Source organism: Alosa alosa, chromosome 8 (assembly GCF_017589495.1).
Source record: "Alosa alosa isolate M-15738 ecotype Scorff River chromosome 8, AALO_Geno_1.1, whole genome shotgun sequence".
In the NCBI taxonomy this organism is placed as follows: Eukaryota; Metazoa; Chordata; class Actinopteri; order Clupeiformes; family Clupeidae; genus Alosa; species Alosa alosa.
Window position 1 is genome coordinate 12,019,820 of NC_063196.1, and position 19,627 is coordinate 12,039,446.

The 19,627-nt window shown below is 40.9% G+C and overlaps 1 protein-coding gene across 1 annotated transcript; it reads right to left on the reverse strand.

Annotated features, from left to right (window-relative positions):
- Positions 1-12,977: 12,977 nt before the first annotated feature.
- LOC125299323 (cartilage intermediate layer protein 1-like) lies at positions 12,978-16,982 on the reverse strand. Its single transcript, XM_048250564.1, has 6 exons — positions 16,976-16,982; positions 16,541-16,576; positions 16,225-16,396; positions 15,157-15,272; positions 13,800-13,974; positions 12,978-13,231 (listed from the first exon to the last, which is right to left on the reverse strand). Exons 1-6 carry the CDS (start codon positions 16,980-16,982, stop codon positions 13,090-13,092), a joined length of 648 nt encoding a protein of 215 aa, XP_048106521.1. The 3' UTR covers positions 12,978-13,089.
- Between the last annotated feature and the right edge of the window lie 2,645 nt (positions 16,983-19,627).

Here is a 19,627-nt window from a genome sequence, read left to right on the forward strand (position 1 = left end):
GATTTTTTTCCCAAAGTCGTTGTGATTGTTTTTTTGTTTAAAACATTTTAAAATTACCTAATATCAACTGAATCAGAGGAAACAACACGTATGATATATTATCAAAACACCCATGCTCTGTCCCATAGGAAATAAAATGTCTAAATAAGATCTTCCTTTGTCTATTCTGTAAGGATTTCTGGGAAATTTAATTTGGGTCTCCTGCCTGAGAGTCAGGAACCTTACCCCTAGGCTACAAGTGACTGGAAGACTCAAGTGCAGAGACAAATTCAGTTGAGTTAGTTCTGATCAAACGTTCTTTACTTTAAGGCTATGCAGAGGTATCCAAAAACAAGTAAGAGTAATCCAGGCACAAAGGGGGAAAAAATCCAGGCAGTCAATCAATCACTCAAATCCAACAGAGAAGTAGCAAAAAGGTACAGGGGAAAAAAGGTAGGTGGCCACAGCTCAGAAGTCAGATCGCTTTAACTAGCGTTCAACTTACAAGGTGCCGTCATCGAGTATCAATTCAAGACTAAGCAAAACACAAAGGATCAGGCAGCTTATATAGGAAGGTAAACAAGGCTCAGGTGGACATAATTCCCTAATTGAAAATTAGACATGTGACTAATCAAGCACGTACACAGAGTTACCCACATGGGCAAAAGAGGCATTACAGTCCAAAACAAAGTCAACCTGCACACTGAGGACCCCACATGGCCAAAAGGAGCATTAAGTCCTATTCACACAAAGAACGATAACTATGGACTATAACGTGGAGTGCATGGCGCAACAAGGTGTTCCTAGGTTTTTTAATCAGGCATATGGGTGTGTTTGGGGCGTAACATCATTTTAAACCAATGAGAATGACATCTGTCATTCCTTTAACGCTAACGCAATAATATGTCAAATAAATGCATCGGTATTTTGGCATTCAACGGGCGATTTGAAGGAGGCTGCTTGCGAGACCGGATGGAATAGTCATTCTTAAACCATGCTTTACTAAAAACCTAGCATAGCCTTCACGCATTTGCACTCGTCTATTAATTGAACTCATTGGCAAAGTGAAACTAACTTCACCAAGGAGTCAGTCAACGACAAGACAGTTATATGCAGTTACTTTCACTATTGACTGACAATGGGTTACCACCGAAAACATTGGCACACTTGCCAATATTGCTCAAATGACTGAATAAAACAACATTTATCCTGCAGAGGAGTTGCTTATATCTCGTGACAGTTCGTCTTCAGCTGTTGCTCCATAACGTGTCTCTCGCCTCTCCCCTAATCACTTTTAACCGTCATTACCAATTTGCAAATGATGGTGAATAACTACTCATTATGAGATGTACAGTATTTGTAATATCTTTATTCTAATTATGTTTCCCATTGTAATGGTGCAATTTGTAATGCTTTTGCATGGATGTGCGCTGGTGTGCATTCATGAATGATAGAAGGATGGAATTGCACCTGCCAATATGACTGGTGACATGCGCTCTTAAAATAGCATATGAACAACTCGCCATTGACTTCTGACCAGGTTTAGGTGGTGTATGATAGGCGATTTTTAGACAACGCACTAGGCCCCTCCTAGGTTGTTAATTGCCACACCCTGGGCGCAATAAGCGTGCAAAATACCGAATTCAACTTTGCTGCGTGAATAACGAAAGTATTACACCATGCGCTGGTGACCCAAAAATACAGCCCTATAACTATAACCATAACGATAAAAGCGTTCACACTGAACAACGATAAACAAAGTCTCCTTGTGTTAATGAATGTGGCGGTTAAAATTCAATGGGTTCTGATTGGCTAGTAGCTTTTATCGTTCTGAAAATCGCTCTGAAAGTGATCCCCAGCGATATCGTTCTTCATGTCGTTATCGTTATAGTTTATGTGAACGTCATCATTCATATTAACGACAACAATATTTATTTATAGCCAGGGTAGGAATTTGGCCGTCAGAAGCCCCTTGGCGTTGGCCGTGATGCCCCCTTTGAAAAATCAGAGGTTTACAGGCCACGGTGGCCTTGGTGCCCCCTTCTTTCAATATTCTGCTTTCCGTCCTACTAATAGCGATTTTTATTTAGCCTGTGGCCTGTCAAAATAATCTTAGCATTCACAGCGCAAATTAATTTACCCAGCTACTATGTTGACCCAACGTTGTGAACTGGTCAGCTGATGACGTTACCATTTGATGCCGTGGGAAACGTCACCACGACATCAGCCGATGACGTTGCCATGTAGTACCGTGAGTGATGTTGACCCAACGTTGTGAACTGGTCAGCTGATGGCGTTACCATTTGATGCGTTGGGAAAGCGTAACTACCATTTGACATCACCCCGACATGACGTTGCCATGTAGTACTGTGAGTGATGTTGACCCAACGTTGTGAACTGGTCAGCTGATGGCGTTACCATTTGGTGCCATGAAGAATGGTGCCACAACATCGTGATCAGGTCAGCATTTTACCTATTGGTAGGGGGATCGAACCAGCAAACCCCGGTTTCAAGTCCTGACCAGTAGGCCATGTCTGCCCCAAATTAGTTAGAAATATCCACCATAATGTATTCAGATGTATATGGGGAAATGTATTGGTAATATTTGTAAAGATATATGTACATATATATTGTAACATATATGCACAATATATGTTACAATATATATGTATATATGAGACCATGCACATACAATGTATGCACAATACATATGTGGTGATATATACAGTATATGTACATTACATGTAAGATCTAAAAATATATGAGTACTTACAGTTTTCTCAGTTGCTAAAACACTAAAATCCATTGGCTGAAGAAAGTTCTCAGTTGCTTGAACTCATTTAGCTAATTGTTCAGTCTGTTGTCAATACCTTAAACCATTTCACCTTAAACCATTTCACAAGTATCACATGAAAGAGCAGTTACGAATTGTCACCTTTCACTTTGCATGTTGTGGCAACGTTGCTAAACAGGACTGGTGGAGTTGGTAACTTACGTTGCGGTTATGAAACGGCACCTTTCAACTCCCGTTGCTGCAGCGTCACCTGATGTTGTGGTTACGGAGTGGCGGCGTTGGGGAGTTACGTTATGATTACAATTGTCACCTTTCACTTTGCATGTTGTGCTTAGCGTTGCTAAACAGGACTGGTGGTGTCGGTAACTTACGTTCACGGATTCTGAAAGCGGCACCTTTCAATTCCCGCGTTGCTGCAACGTAACTTAATGTTGCAGTGACGGATTGGCAACGTTGGGGAGTGACATTGCGGTTACGAATTCTCACCTTTCACTTTGCATGTTGTGGCAACGTTGGATCACGGCGTTTGTGGCAATGTATTTTGGGTCATTCAGTTACATTGCAGCAACGTACTGGCAATGTAACGGTGCTAGCTGGGTAGTCTTTTAGCAGTGGAGAAAGTGACAGGCAAGAAAGAAAGTGCGTCCACCATTCTTCTCAGTTGAACTACTCGCGAAGTAGCCTAGCCTACTCATCATCACACAGACATCACAAGTATCACATGAAAGAGCTTTTTCTCAGCTTTTAAATGATGTTAGCCGATAATTGCTGTGTTGAACGGTTCGTGAGAAAAGTAAATAATATAATTCAATTTAATCATACATTCTACCGAAGGTTTTGCGTCCATGATCTCCCTACCCATTCATCTCGGTGGAATACTTCACGGACCCTTCTTTTAACACGACAAACCATATATCAGAATAAACAGCAGACCTTACCCGAACACAAAGGTGTAAAGCAGTCCCCTGTACAGTTAGCCGTTTTGCAGTAAATTTGACATGCATGGATGTCTCCAAATTTGGGCTTGAAGTTTTACAATGTGTTTAAATTGTTCCACATGATTTCATAACAGGCCAAATACAAAATAAATGTTACAAATATCGCCTAGATATTGGTAAATCAGAGGACAGCTGACTAAGAGTTTGTGAAAGTAGCCTTAATGATCACAAAATGCTAAGCATGCATCTAGGCTATTTGAGTTTCTTAAAGCTGAGCTGTGCTTAAATTGTTCAATACATGATTTCATAGCAGGCCAAATAGATGATCAGATGATTTACAGTTCTATGTAATATGTCATGTTTCATGTTTTTGTAACGTTTCATACAGTGATGCAGGTCTACTGCAGTGAATAGGCTAAATACAACTTTGATCATTTTTATATGCTACTACTGTATAGGTAACTTTGGCCTTGGTGCCCTGACATGTGGCCTTGGTGCCCTGACATGTGGCCTTTATGCCCAACCCAAGGCTAGAGGGTGTGGAGGAAAGGTTGCCTCCTGCTGCTGATCATTTGGGGAACAAGGTGTAAGAAATGATTGGAGCAGATTACACTTCACTTTAATATGTCTCAGTTGACCTCTGTCCTCTAGGCAGCACTCCTCACATCTACAAACCTGCTTTATCAATCAGAGAAGGCAATAACTTGACTTGATGTGTGACTCAATGACTTTGATGTTTTCTTATATTCAAATGTAATGACATTTACACCAGGGTTGTGCACAATTCAAATTTCAATTCTGCTTCCTGTTTGCTACCTCAATTGAAATGCAAGAATTGAATTGGAATTTAAGAGCCAGTTTCAATTAAATTCTGGAATTTTGCACAAGACTGATTTACACAAAATGTCTGTCTAAAAACTCTCAAAATGGTTTCTCTACATTCAGTGCAAATTTGAGGGTAACTTAAGTCAGTGTTGCACCCACAAACCTATGGAGCATTGAAGGGAGGGATCTATTTTGGCTGTTGAGTTCAAATATCAACAATCTTTCTGCTCTATTGCTAACTGTACTTTCATTGATTGACTTTAGACTTGCCCTTTCTGTCTCAAACTGTGTAAAAATGAATTTCAAACATTTCCTTGGGGGAAGATGCCCCTGGATCCCCCCTTAAAGCTCTGAACGTCTTAAACTCTCAGCGCCTCTCCTGGGACTTTCCACAAAGGTCTGGCACAACTCTTGGTTTTGCATAATAGACAGACATAGACTTTGCTTTTGGTGTATGTGAATTTTTTTGCCGTTGTTTTGATAATCCCTTAGGAAAAAAAAACTTCAAAATAAGATCTGACTTGTTTCTCCAAAACCCACCTTAGGAGAATTAAAGAGCAATAAAAACAGATTGAGAAGAACAAAGGGGTATTTTGAGATTTTTCAGCCATGAAGTACTCCTTTTTTCCTCCGTTTTTCCTCTCAATCTATTCTTATTGCTCCTCATTTCTCCTAAAGGGGATTTAGGAATAACAGGTGAGATATCAGTAAGGGCTGATTTATTTGTTGTGAGACAAAATAAAGACATTTTCAAGACAAGAAATTTTCTTTTGGGCACTCCCCTGTCATTTTGGAAAAAAACAAACTCCTCACTCTGACGATGATCCATGTCTTTTTGCCAAGGGCAACGTCTTCACCTGAACAGGTTAGACCGCCAACTAGACAGCTCATGATTCAGTTGGTTGACCTCAGTAGAGTCAGGTGTGATTACTCCAACACCAAAGACATCTGGAATATCCACATTCATTGGTGGTCAAAGTCTTTTGTGAAATAAAACACTCTGCTCCCATTCTATCAATCAGAAATGTGCAGTCAGCCTGTGTCCAAACTGCAAGTGGACGTCTGACTTGTCAAATAGCATTGTTCATACACTTCTAGTGCATCCTAATCAACTACTAGTCTCTTGTCCAATACATCATTTCAATAAGAGCAACCGGAAGAAAATGAAAACAGGGTGTCAGTTTTATTTTGTTAGTTTTATTCTCTGCATAGGTTTAAACCATCACAGCAGCAAAATTGAAGAGACATCAACAACAACAGCTGTCAGTGCTTTTACAAAAAAAACTAACCTTATCAACACGTATCATTGCTTCACCATTTTTTACATGTTGTAACATGCAGTCATGCCCTTATGGGTCTCTAATGGATACAGAATCGTCCTTCTCAAGAGCCAGTTTTCCAAAGACACAAGGACACCTAAAACGGACTTTGTAATCCTGGCAGCGTTGGTTGGGCCCGTTCTTGCAAACAAACCCGACCGTCGGAGAGTAGCTACAGGGAGGAAAAGACGTAAATGATATCTTCAGCACTATGTAATGTGATGAACTCCATTTCTATGCGTTCGACCTTATATTGTAATTAAAAAGTCATAATGTCAATATCTTTGCCCTCTTCTTCATAGGCCAAAACAACTGTTGTTGTTCAAATGTCTTCAAATGTTTATCAAAAGTCATTTGAAGACCCATCTCTGCCATCTACAATCATTGCTGATTAAAGCTGGGAACAAGTTCAAGTTCAATAAGTAATGAAATTCTTGTGATCAAGAGCCAGCTCAACTTTATAGAATAACTTCAAAGTAGTATTAAAAAGGTATTATTGTGTTGTGTGTGTGTGTGTGTGTGTGGTGTGGAGGGGGGTTGGTGTGTGTGTATGTTTGTGTGGGGGAGAGGGGGTGTACCTGTGTGTGTGTGGGGGGGGGTATGTTCTTTGTTTTGGGATGATGAAATGGTGTGTGTGTATGGGGGGGGGAGTAAACATGTGTAACTTGAGAAGAAAATTGAAGAGAAAAATAACACTACTCACTGTATGAAAATAATAAAAAAATAACACTACTCACTGTGAGAAGTCTTGACCAGTAATGGTCGCAGGAGTGTCTGTGTCCACAGTCCTGCTCTCGATGGCGATGGGATTGGCGCCAGATCTGACCAGGGTGTTCTTTCCACAGTTCCGATCCAGCGTCTCCCAGTCCCGTAACGCCCGGGATTGTCACGGTCAAACCACGGTGTCCAGCACACTGCGTGGGCAAAATAATAAAACAGATGGGTTAAACAGATCATTTCAGGTCTAATCAGCTGGATTTGAATTTACCTTACTGCCAGGGGTTGAAACTCAGAGCTGCCAACTCTCACACATTGAGAGTGAGATTCATTCATTTGATTGGCTCAACACGCTTTTACACCAATCAAATGCGTGAGGGTTGGCAGCTCTGGAAACTGTTTTTTATTTGAATTTACCTTACTGCCAGGGGTTGAAACTGTTTTTTTATCTTGGCCTAGGCTACACATATAAACATATCAACATATAAATCGACATGTTCTATTTAAGCCAGAAGACATGAGTGAGAGTGGGTTTGGTAAAGGATATCGCCACAGCTGTATTTTGGCCATAGGTACGAGCAGGGGCACAGCTACCCATTTTTTATGCAACAACAATATTGCCCCAAAAAAAAAAAAAAAACAAATAAAGCAAAACAAAAGGCCAATAATTCACACTATTACTGTGCATTAGTGTGTATAATATATATGTATATTTTAAAGAAATGCTGCCAATTTAATCCAGGCACAAAGGGGGAAAAAATCCAGGCAGTCAATCAATCACTCAAATCCAACAGAGAAGTGGCAAAAAGGTACAGGGGAAAAAAAAGGTAGGTGGCCACAGCTCAGAAGTCAGATCGCTTTAACTAGCATTCAACTTACAAGGTGCCGTCATCGAGTATCAATTCAAGACTGAGCAAAACACAAAGGATCAGGCAGTTTATATAGGAAGGTAAACAAGACTCAGGTGGACATAATTCCCTAATTGAAAATTAGACATGTGACTAATCAAGCACGCACACAGAGTTACCCACATGGGCAAAAGAGGCATGACAGTCCAAAACAAAGTCAACCTGCACACTTGACTTTGACCCCACATGGCCAAAAGGAGCATTAAGTCCTATTCACACCAAGAACGATAACTATGGGCCTTATCATGACATTCTAAAGTACATCGTCACTCGTCAAAAGTCTATTAAAATTTAGTAGGATGTCCATTTCACATTGGGAGGGGTTTCGTCATCAAACGTGGAGCGCATGGCGCAACAAGGTGTTCCTAGGTTTTTTAATCAGGCATATGGGTGTGTTTGGGGCGTAACATCATTTTAAACCAATGAGAATGACATCTGTCATTCCCTTTAACGGCGCAACGCGCAATATGTCAAATAAATGCATCGGTATTTTGGCATTCAACGGCGCATTTGAAGGAGGCTGCTTGCGAGACCGTATGGAATAGTCATTCTTAAACCATGCTTTACTAAAAACCTAGCATAGCCTTCACGCATTTGCACTCGTCTATTAATTGAACTCATTGGCAAAGTGAAACTAACTTCACCAAGGAGTCAGTCAATGACAAGACAGTTATATGCAGTTACTTTCACTATTGACTGACAATGGGTTACCACCGAAAACATTGGCTGGAAAAAGCAACACTTACCAATATTGCTCAAATGACTGAATAAAACAACATTTATCCTGCAGAGGAGTTGCTTATATCTCGTGACAGTTCGTCTTCAGCTGTGCTCCATACGTGTCTCTCGCCTCTCCCCTAATCACTTTTAACCGTCATTACCAATTTGCAAATGATGGTGAATAACTACTCATTATGAGATGTACAGTATTTCGTAATATCTTTATTCTAATTATGTTTCCCATTGTAATCGTGCAATTTGTAATGCTTTGCATGGATGTGCGCTGGTGTGCGTTCATGAATGATAGAAGGATGGGGCGTGCACCTGCCAATATGACTGGTGACATGCGCTCTTAAAATAGCATATGAACAACTCGCCATTGACTTCTGACCAGGTTTAGGTGGTGTATGATAGCGATTTTTAGACAACGCACTAGGCCCCTCCCTAGGTTGTTAATTGCCACACCCCTGGGCGCAATAAACGTGCAAAATACCGAATTCAACTTTGCGCGTGAATAACGAGTATTACGCCATGCGCTGGTGACCCAAAATACAGCCCTATAACTATAACCATAACGATAAAAGCGTTCACACTGAACAACGATAAACAAAGTCTCCTTGTGTTAATGAATGTGACGGTTAAAATTCAATGGGTTCTGATTGGCTAGTAGCTTTTTATCGTTCTGAAAATCGCTCTGAAAGTGATCCCCAACGATATCGTTCTTCATGTCGTTATCGTTATAGTTTATGTGTGAACGTCATCATTCATATTAACGACAACAATATTTATTTATAGCCAGGGTAGGAATTTGGCCGTCGTAGCCCCTTGCGTTGGCCGTGATGCCCCTTTGAAAATCAGAGGTTTACAGGCCACGGTGGCCTTGGTGCCCCCTTCTTTCAATATTCTGCTTTCCGTCCTACTAATAGCGATTTTTATTTAGCCTGTGGCCTGTCAAAATAATCTTAGCATTCTGGCAGCAAAATTAATTTACCCAGCTACTATGTTGACCCAACGTTGTGAACTGGTCAGCTGATGACGTTACCATTTGATGCCGTGGGAAACGTCACCACGACATCAGCCGATGACGTTGCCATGTAGTACCGTGAGTGATGTTGACCCAACGTTGTGAACTGGTCAGCTGATGACGTTACCATTTGATGCCGTGGGAAGCGTAACCCGCGACATCAGCCGATGGCGTTGCCATGTAGTACCTGTGGTGATGTTGATAGCGTTGTGAACTGGTCAGCTGATGACGTTACCATTTGATGCCGTGGGAAACGTAACCACGACATCAGCCGATGACGTTGCCATGTAGTACTGTGAGTGATGTTGACCCAACGTTGTGAACTGGTCAGCTGATGACGTTACCATTTGGTGCCATGAAGAATGGTGCCACAACATCGTGATCAGGTCAGCATTTTACCTATTGGTAGGGGATCGAACCAGCAACCCTTCGGTTTCAAGTCCTGACCAGTAGGCCATGTCTGCCCCAAATTAGTTAGAAATATCCACCATAATGTATTCAGATGTATATGGGGAAATGTATTGGTAATATTTGTAAAGATATATGTACATATATATTGTAACATATATGCACAATATATGTTACAATATATATGTATATATGAGACCATGCACATACAATGTATGCACAATACATATGTGGTGATATATACAGTATATGTACATTACATGTAAGATCTAAAATATATGAGTACTTACAGTTTTTCTCAGTTGCTAAAACACTAAAATCCATTGGCTGAAGAAAGTTCTCAGTTGCTTGAACTCATTTAGCTAATTGTTCAGTCTGTTGTCAATACCTTAAACCATTTCACCTTAAACCATTTCACAAGTATCACATGAAAGAGCAGTTACGAATTGTCACCTTTCACTTTGCATGTTGTGGCAACGTTGCTAAACAGGACTGGTGGCGTTGGTAACTTACGTTGCGGTTATGAAACGGCACCTTTCAACTCCACGTTGCTGCAACGTCACCTGATGTTGTGGTTACGGAGTGGCGACGTTGGGGAGTTACGTTGCGGTTACGAATTGTCACCTTTCACTTTGCATGTTGTGGCAACGTTGCTAAACAGGACTGGTGGTGTCGGTAACTTACGTTACGGTTACGAAACGGCACCTTTCAATTCCACGTTGCTGCAACGTAACTTAATGTTGCAGTGACGGATTGGCAACGTTGGGGAGTGACATTGCGGTTACGAATTCTCACCTTTCACTTTGCATGTTGTGGCAACGTTGGATACGACGTTGTGGCAATGTATTTTGGGTCATTCAGTTACATTGCAGCAACGTACTGGCAATGTAACGGTGCTAGCTGGGTAGTCTTTTAGCAGTGGAGAAAGTGACAGGCAAGAAAGAAAGTGCGTCCACCATTCTTCTCAGTTGAACTACTCGCGAAGTAGCCTAGCCTACTCATCATCACACAGACATCACAAGTATCACATGAAAGAGCTTTTCTCAGCTTTTTTTAAATGATGTTAGCCGATAATTGCTGTGTTGAACGGTTCGTGAGAAAAGTAAATAATATAATTCAATTTAATCATACATTCTACCGAAGGTTTTGCGTCCATGATCTCCCTACCCATTCATCTCGGTGGAATACTTCACGGACCCTTCTTTTAACACGACAAACCATATATCAGAATAAACAGCAGACCTTACCGAACACAAAGGTGTAAAGCAGTCCCCTGTACAGTTAGCCGTTTTTGCAGTAAATTTCGACATGCATGGATGTCTCCAAATTTGGGCTTGAAGTTTTACAATGTGTTTAAATTGTTCCACATGATTTCATAACAGGCCAAATACAAAATAAATGTTACAAATATCGCCTAGATATTGGTAAATCAGAGGACAGCTGACTAAGAGTTTGTGAAAGTAGCCTTAATGATCACAAAATGCTAAGCATGCATCTAGGCTATTTGAGTTTCTTAAAGCTGAGCTGTGCTTAAATTGTTCACTACATGATTTCATAGCAGGCCAAATATAAAATAATTGTTATATATAGCCTAGATATCTGTAATTATTAGATGATCAGATGATTTACAGTTCTATGTAATATGTTATGTTTCATGTTTTTGTAACGTTTCATACAGTGATGCAGGTCTACTGCAGTGAATAGGCTAAATACAACTTTGATCATTTTTATATGCTACTACTGTATAGGTAACTTTGGCCTTGGTGCCCTGACATGTGGCCTTTGTGCCCCCCACCAAATATGCCCAACCCAAGGCTAGAGGGTGTGGAGGAAAGGTTGCCTCCTGCTGCTGATCATTTGGGGAACAAGGTGTAAGAAATGATTGGAGCAGATTACACTTCACTTTAATATGTCTCAGTTGACCTCTGTCCTCTAGGCAGCACTCCTCACATCTACAAACCTGCTTTATCAATCAGAGAAGGCAATAACTTGACTTGATGTGTGACTCAATGACTTTGATGTTTTCTTATATTCAAATGTAATGACATTTACACCAGGGTTGTGCACAATTCAAATTTCAATTCTGCTTCCTGTTTGCTACCTCAATTGAAATGAAAGAATTGAATTGGAATTTAAGAGCCAGTTTCAATTAAATTCTGGAATTTTGCACAAGACTGATTTACACAAAATGTCTGTCTAAAAACTCTCAAAATGGTTTCTCTACATTCAGTGCAAATTTGAGGGTAACTTAAGTCAGTGTTGCACCCACAAACCTATGGAGCATTGAAGGGAGGGATCTATTTTGGCTGTTGAGTTCAAATATCAACAATCTTTCTGCTCTATTGCTAACTGTACTTTCATTGATTGACTTTAGACTTGCCCTTTCTGTCTCAAACTGTGTAAAAATGAATTTCAAACATTTCCTTGGGGGAAGATGCCCCTGGATCCCCCCTTAAAGCTCTGAACGTCTTAAACTCTCAGCGCCTCTCCTGGGACTTTCCACAAAGGTCTGGCACAACTCTTGGTTTTGCATAATAGACAGACATAGACTTTGCTTTTGGTGTATGTGAATTTTTTTGCCGTTGTTTTGATAATCCCTTAGGAAAAAAAACTTCAAAATAAGATCTGACTTGTTTCTCCAAAACCCACCTTAGGAGAATTAAAGAGCAATAAAAACAGATTGAGAAGAACAAAGGGGTATTTTGAGATTTTTCAGCCATGAAGTACTCCTTTTTTCCTCCGATTTTCCTCTCAATCTATTCTTATTGCTCCTCATTTCTCCTAAAGGGGATTTAGGAATAACAGGTGAGATATCAGTAAGGGCTGATTTATTTGTTGTGAGACAAAATAAAGACATTTTCAAGTCAAGAAATTTTCTTTTGGGCACTCCCTGTCATTTTGAAAAAAAACAAACTCCTCACTCTGACGATGATCCATGTCTTTTTGCCAAGGGCAACGTCTTCACCTGAACAGGTTAGACCGCCAACTAGACAGCTCATGATTCAGTTGGTTGACCTCAGTAGAGTCAGGTGTGATTACTCCAACACCAAAGACATCTGGAATATCCACATTCATTGGTGGTCAAAGTCTTTTGTGAAATAAAACACTCTGCTCCCATTCTATCAATCAGAAATGTGCAGTCAGCCTGTGTCCAAACTGCAAGTGGACGTCTGACTTGTCAAATAGCATTGTTCATACACTTCTAGTGCATCCTAATCAACTACTAGTCTCTTGTCCAATACATCATTTCAATAAGAGCAACCGGAAGAAAATGAAAACAGGGTGTCAGTTTTATTTTGTTAGTTTTATTCTCTGCATAGGTTTAAACCATCACAGCAGCAAAATTGAAGAGACATCAACAACAACAGCTGTCAGTGCTTTTACAAAAAAAACTAACCTTATCAACACGTATCATTGCTTCACCATTTTTTACATGTTGTAACATGCAGTCATGCCCTTATGGGTCTCTAATGGATACAGAATCGTCCTTCTCAAGAGCCAGTTTTCCAAAGACACAAGGACACCTAAAACGGACTTTGTAATCCTGGCAGCGTTGGTTGGGCCCGTTCTTGCAAACAAACCCGACCGTCGGAGAGTAGCTACAGGGAGGAAAGACGTAAATGATATCTTCAGCACTATGTAATGTGATGAACTCCATTTCTATGCGTTCAACCTTATATTGTAATTAAAAAGTCATAATGTCAATATCTTTGCCCTCTTCTTCATAGGCCAAAACAACTGTTGTTGTTCAAATGTCTTCAAATGTTTATCAAAAGTCATTTGAAGACCCATCTCTGCCATCTACAATCATTGCTGATTAAAGCTGGGAACAAGTTCAAGTTCAATAAGTAATGAAATTCTTGTGATCAAGAGCCAGCTCAACTTTATAGAATAACTTCAAAGTAGTATTAAAAAGGTATTATTGTTTGTGTGTGTGTGTGTGTGTGTGTGTGTGGAGGGGAGGGGGTTGGTGTGTGTGTATGTTTGTGTGGGGGAGAGGGGTGTACCTGTGTGTGTGTGGGGAGGGGGTATGTTCTTTGTTTGGGATGATGAAATGGTGTGTGTGTATGGGGGAGGGGGGAGTAAACATGTGTAACTTGAGAAGAAAATTGAAGAGAAAAATAACACTACTCACTGTATGAAAATAAGAAAAATAACACTACTCACTGTGAGAAGTCTTGACCAGTAATGGTCGCAGGAGTGTCTGTGTCCACAGTCCTGCTCTCGATGGCGATGGGATTGGCGCAGATCTGACCAGGGTGTTCTTTCCACAGTTCCGTCAGCGTCTCCCAGTCCCCGTAACCGCCGGGATTGTCACGGTCAAACCACGGTGTCCAGCACACTGCACGTGGGCAAAATAATAAAAACAGATGGGTTAAACAGATCATTTCAGGTCTAATCAGCTGGATTTGAATTTACCTTACTGCCAGGGGTTGAAACTCAGAGCTGCCAACTCTCACACATTGAGAGTGAGATTCATTCATTTGATTGGCTCAACACGCTTTTACACCAATCAAATGCGTGAGGGTTGGCAGCTCTGGAAACTGTTTTTTATTTGAATTTACCTTACTGCCAGGGGTTGAAACTGTTTTTTTATCTTGGCCTAGGCTACACATATAAACATATCAACATATAAATCGACATGTTCTATTTAAGCCAGAAGACATGAGTGAGAGTGGGTTTGGTAAAGGATATCGCCACAGCTGTAATTTGGCCATAGGTACGAGCAGGGGCACAGCTACCCATTTTTTATGCAACAACAATATTGCCCCCAAAAAAAAAAAAAAACAACTAAAGCAAAACAAAAGGCCAATAATTCACACTATTACTGTGCATTAGTGTGTATAATATATATGTATATTTTAAAGAAATGCTGCCAATTTGATGTTTAACTTGAAGTATTGATAAATGGTGCATTGTCACTTTAAGAGAGTCTAAACGGTTCTCATAACGTCCTTTTGCCAGTTATTGCTCACAAAGGATACGGCTGATAGGCCTACTCTAGCCTTGTTTGTTTGCACCACATTGACAACACAATATTAAAGGACAATTCTGGCGCAAAATGAACCTAGGGGTTAGTAACACGTGTACCGAGTTCGACCGTTCGCTGGGATTTATTTTCATGCTAGTCGAATGTGACCAGTTTTATTGCAAACCGCTAATTAACGTTTAACGCTAGCCTTTGGGGCAGACGTACAGTAAAAAGTAATTGCTATTTCTATACCACTAACAAGGCTCAAAATAGCACCACACTTACACGGTAGCATAATGAGGGTCTCTACATGTAAACCGAAGCATTGAGAACTTTGTAAGTGTACAGGCAGTTTATTAAAAAGAAACACATTACCGTTCACGTCTGGTTCACATACAGGCAGGCGCCTTGGGAAAACAGAACTCTGGGATGTGAAGTGAATTAATAGAGTTGATTAACCTTGAATCCATGAACACTTGTCTACCTTTATTAAAAATCTTTTGAAAAATAAAAAAATCACTAATGTGAAGAAATGACTGCAGATTCACATACTGTTTTGCAGGTCAGCACAGAATGGAGGGTGGCAGAGGAAACGGACTTTGTAGTCCCGGCAGAAGCATCTCTCCTGATCTGCGTTCTTACAGATGAGCCCAGTGATGTGATCATTCCTGTGACAGAAAAAAACCTCTATTATCGTCCAGCATGCTGTTACTGAGACATTATGCATGATCTTGTAACTTAAAGGTTTACCGTGTAACACTATGTGATTACATTCATATAATAGCCTACACTAATATTGCACTGCTATGAGCAGACATCCCAAGTCTCCAGTCCAAAGGTGTACCCTTGTTTCATATGAGGAAAAAATAATAATAGTCTTGCATGCTGCACTGTTTGTAGTGATTTAGCTGCTGTTACACTCTACCTAGTGTTCAACAAGTGGGTTATAAGTTATACCACACTCTAGTGGACAATAGCTGCATAGCATCCTTAAATCAATGTCAAGTACTTGTGTTTTGTGTGTGTGTGTGTGTGTGTGTGTGTGTGTGTGTTTTCGTGCTTCATAGTGTGAGCTTAGTAAAAACACTATCACCACCTCTATTGGTCAGACTAGATTCCCTTTTGAATAATGTGGGGTGCGATCAGACAGGACACGCTTTGCCACTTGTAAAACGCGAGGTGCACTATGTTTTCATTGAACTTTCAAATCGAGGCGCTCAGGGTGCCTCTGCAGAAACGCAAGGCGCAGCAGGCACACAAAACAAGAGGCACTGTGGGCGCATAAGCCGTGCACAAAACACTTACTGTACTACGCATATGAAACAACATAAAAAAGGCAGATCTCGCTGCAAAACCGTGTCCTGTCTGATCGCGGCCTAAGATAATTAGTTGATAACACTAACCCTATACAGCAACCTCATAGGCATGACAATTCCCTCACCAATGGGAATAACTTCCATTGGCTAATGTCATAGAAATACCCCAATGGGCTAATTTCGATTCCACTCCAGTTTTCTATGCAGCACACTTGATATTGTCTTCCAACTATTCTTAACCATTTGGAGTGAAGTCTCATGAGAAATTAATTTGTAATACATGATAGTTGCGGTAAACACTCACACATGAAACACATTGCCTGCATTATTCAGGCTGATGCCATCCACAGTTGCCACCTCGATGGCAGTGGCATTGGGGCACATAGCGTTGGGGTACTCCGTCTTCAGGTCACTGACAGTCTCCCAGTCTCCAGTTCCAGTTGGGTTGTCACGGTCCATCCAGTCTGTCCAGCACTCTAATGGAGAACAAATAACACAATGACAAAAATGCACAGAGTGGAGCTCCAGAATCTTTGGTACAAAATTCACACCGCACACATACACGCACACACCATTTTTGACACACACAGTGACATTCTGAATGCTTAAAAGGTACTTACTGATGTTTTCCATGCATCCAGGTTCAGTGCAGATGGCTATTAAGAGAAAAAGGAAATTCATGTAAATTAAATATATATTTGTATTTAAACAGGACAATTATCAGCATAAGAAAATGTGGGGTAAAGCTTGTCATGTCCCATGTGCTTTTGTTTTAAGAATTTCATGTAACTGGCTAACCAAATACATAAATTTAAAGTGGGCTTATCAATCTTGTTTCCTGGCATAGATTAGACCATGGTGGTACAAATACATACGTGGGGGAGTGGCATTGTCGATACTCTGCATTTGTGCCAAAGAAACAGCAGCCAAAGCACACAGCAGTGTCTGGAGTCACACAAGTAAATAAACACTATTCAGTATGGAATATACAAACGTCCAATAATAAGGTAGTGCTATCTATATGCCTGGTCAAATACCATACTAAGGAGTCTGACCTGCCATGTTCACATTGTTATGTTTTGGGATGCTGTATTTGGATTAGCCATTAAATTTAAATTTAATAAACAGGGTGACACAGAAATGGAAAAAAGCTCTTTATTTCCTAACTAAAATTAGGAAAGACATTAAAATTACATTTTGAACCTAAACTGTACTCTTAGTTGGCTTCTTTCTAAATGAGAAAAGAAGAGCTGGATATTTTTTTAGCAAGATAGTTGCAAAAAAATATGAGGAGATTGCATACTAGCAATATCATGGTGAAAGGCAGATTTCAGACTTTATATAATGGGGAGAAAGATCGGGATGTTAAGGTTTGCGAACATATGAGTGTGACCTTCCCATTATTTGGGAATATATATGGATTCGGAACATTATATTTTACCATGAAAACAAAAACACTATGAGTATATTTCTCTAGGGCGGTGGTAGTGTAGCAGAGTTAAGGAACTGGGCTAGCGTGCAGTAGCCTGAAAGTTGTCGACAAAAAATGGCTTCTATATGTTTCTATCTGTCCACTCTACCATAAAGGCCTGATTGTTGGAGTGCTGCACTGATGTTTGTCCATACAGGATTACATTTCCCCAGCATGTACAATCATTTATTTTCTGATAAAAGGCTATATGCCTTTGAACTAAATACAACAGTGAATCTATTTTATTTTATTTATTCATTATTCATATACTGTACTGGTGATATCCATGCACTAGCCGCATAAACCATTACAACAGTTGAATGGGGAATGTGTGCAATGGACACAAAAGGATTAACATGTAGTGCCATAACAGTAGAGAACAGAAGATATTTTCACATTGAGGTAAGGGCAGAGAGACCCAAGAGCCACGCTGTGTCTCGCTGCTCACCTCTCACTGTGTCAAAATGAATGCTCACTATGAGCACATCTCACACACACACATACACACACACACACACACACACACACACACACAGAGCATTACTGGTGGGTCTCATCACCAAGGGCGACGAGACTCAATACAGGTTGGAGGTCGACCATCTGACCACGTGGTGCAGGGACAACAACCTCCTGCTGAACGTCAGCAAGACCAAAGAGATTGTTGTTGACTTCCGGAGAGGTCACACCCAACACCTGCCACTGACCATCGGACGGTGCTGTGGTGGAAGCGAGCAGCACCAAATTCCTGGGGGTGCACATCAGTGAAGACCTCTCCTGGACCACCAACACTGCATCACTGGCGAAGAGAGCTCAGCGCCGCCTGTACTTCCTGCGGAAACTCAGGCGAGCAAGTGCTCCACCAGCCATCATGACCACATTCTACCGAGGCACCATTGAGAGTATCCTCTCCAGCTGTATCGCTGTGTGGGGCGGAAGCTGCACTGAATACAACAGGAAAGCCCTGCAGCGCATAGTGAACACAGCTGGAAGGATCATTGGTGCTTCACTCCCCTCCCTGAAGGACATTTACACCACCCACCTCACCCCAAAGGCGACCAAAATTGTGAGTGATGCAAGTCACCCCGCTCACAATCTGTTTGATCTACTGCCCTCTGGGAAGAGGTACAGAAGCCCTGCGCTCCCCGACTACCAGACTCACCAACAGCTTCATACACCAAGCTGTAAGGATGCTGAACTCTCCCTCCTCTCCCCCTCCACCCTCAGCTACATAACATCCTGGACATTGGACCCACAATGGCCACCTGCACTACTCCACTTGCACACTTGAACACTTGCACACTTGTACACTTTACAACTTGGTGTTGTTGTCCTGAAAACACAACACTTCTGCTGCTCTTACATAACTTGCACCACTATGCCACTTTCTTTATTACTCAGGTCAAACAGAACTACCCAAGCCTCTTATTGGCCTGACTTTGCACTAGTTTTTATTGACTGTCTATGCACAATTTCAACAAAATTTTGCTGCTCTTATTTTTCATTATTATATGTGCCCTCTTATTTACTTATTTACTTACTTTTTTGTTTACTTGAATGTTATGTTTGTCTGTGGACTTAAAATTGGTAAAATATGTCTGTCTTCACCGTGGGATAGTGAGAAACGTAATTTCGATCTCTTTGTATGTCTGGAACATGTGAAGAAATTGACAATAAAGCTGACTTTGACTTTGACTTTGACTTTGACTACTGACCCACATATCTCCATATCCGCCATGGCAGTCGTAGCCCCTTGCGTTGGCCGTGATGCCCCTTTGGAAATCAGAGGTTTACAGGCCACGGTGGCCTTGGTGCCCCCTTCTTTCAATATTCTGCTTTGCATCCTACTAATAGCGATTTTTATTTAGCCTGTGGCCTGTCAAAATAATCTTAGCATTTACAGCGCAAATTAATTTAGTCTTTTATGCAGTGGAGAAAGTGACAGCGCAAGAAAGAAAGTGCGTCCAAATTCACCCATTCTTCTCAGTTGAACTACTTGCGAAGTAGCCTACTCATCATCACACAGACATCACAAATATCACATGAAAGAGCTTTTTCTCAGCTTTTAAACGATGTTAGCCGATAATTGCTGTGTTGAACGGTTCGCGAGAAAAGTAAATAATATAATTCAATTTAATTTAAAGGTTTTGCGTCCATGATCTCCCTACCCATTCATCTCTTATACTTCACGAACCCTTCTTTTAACACATGACAAACCACATATCAGAATAAACAGCAG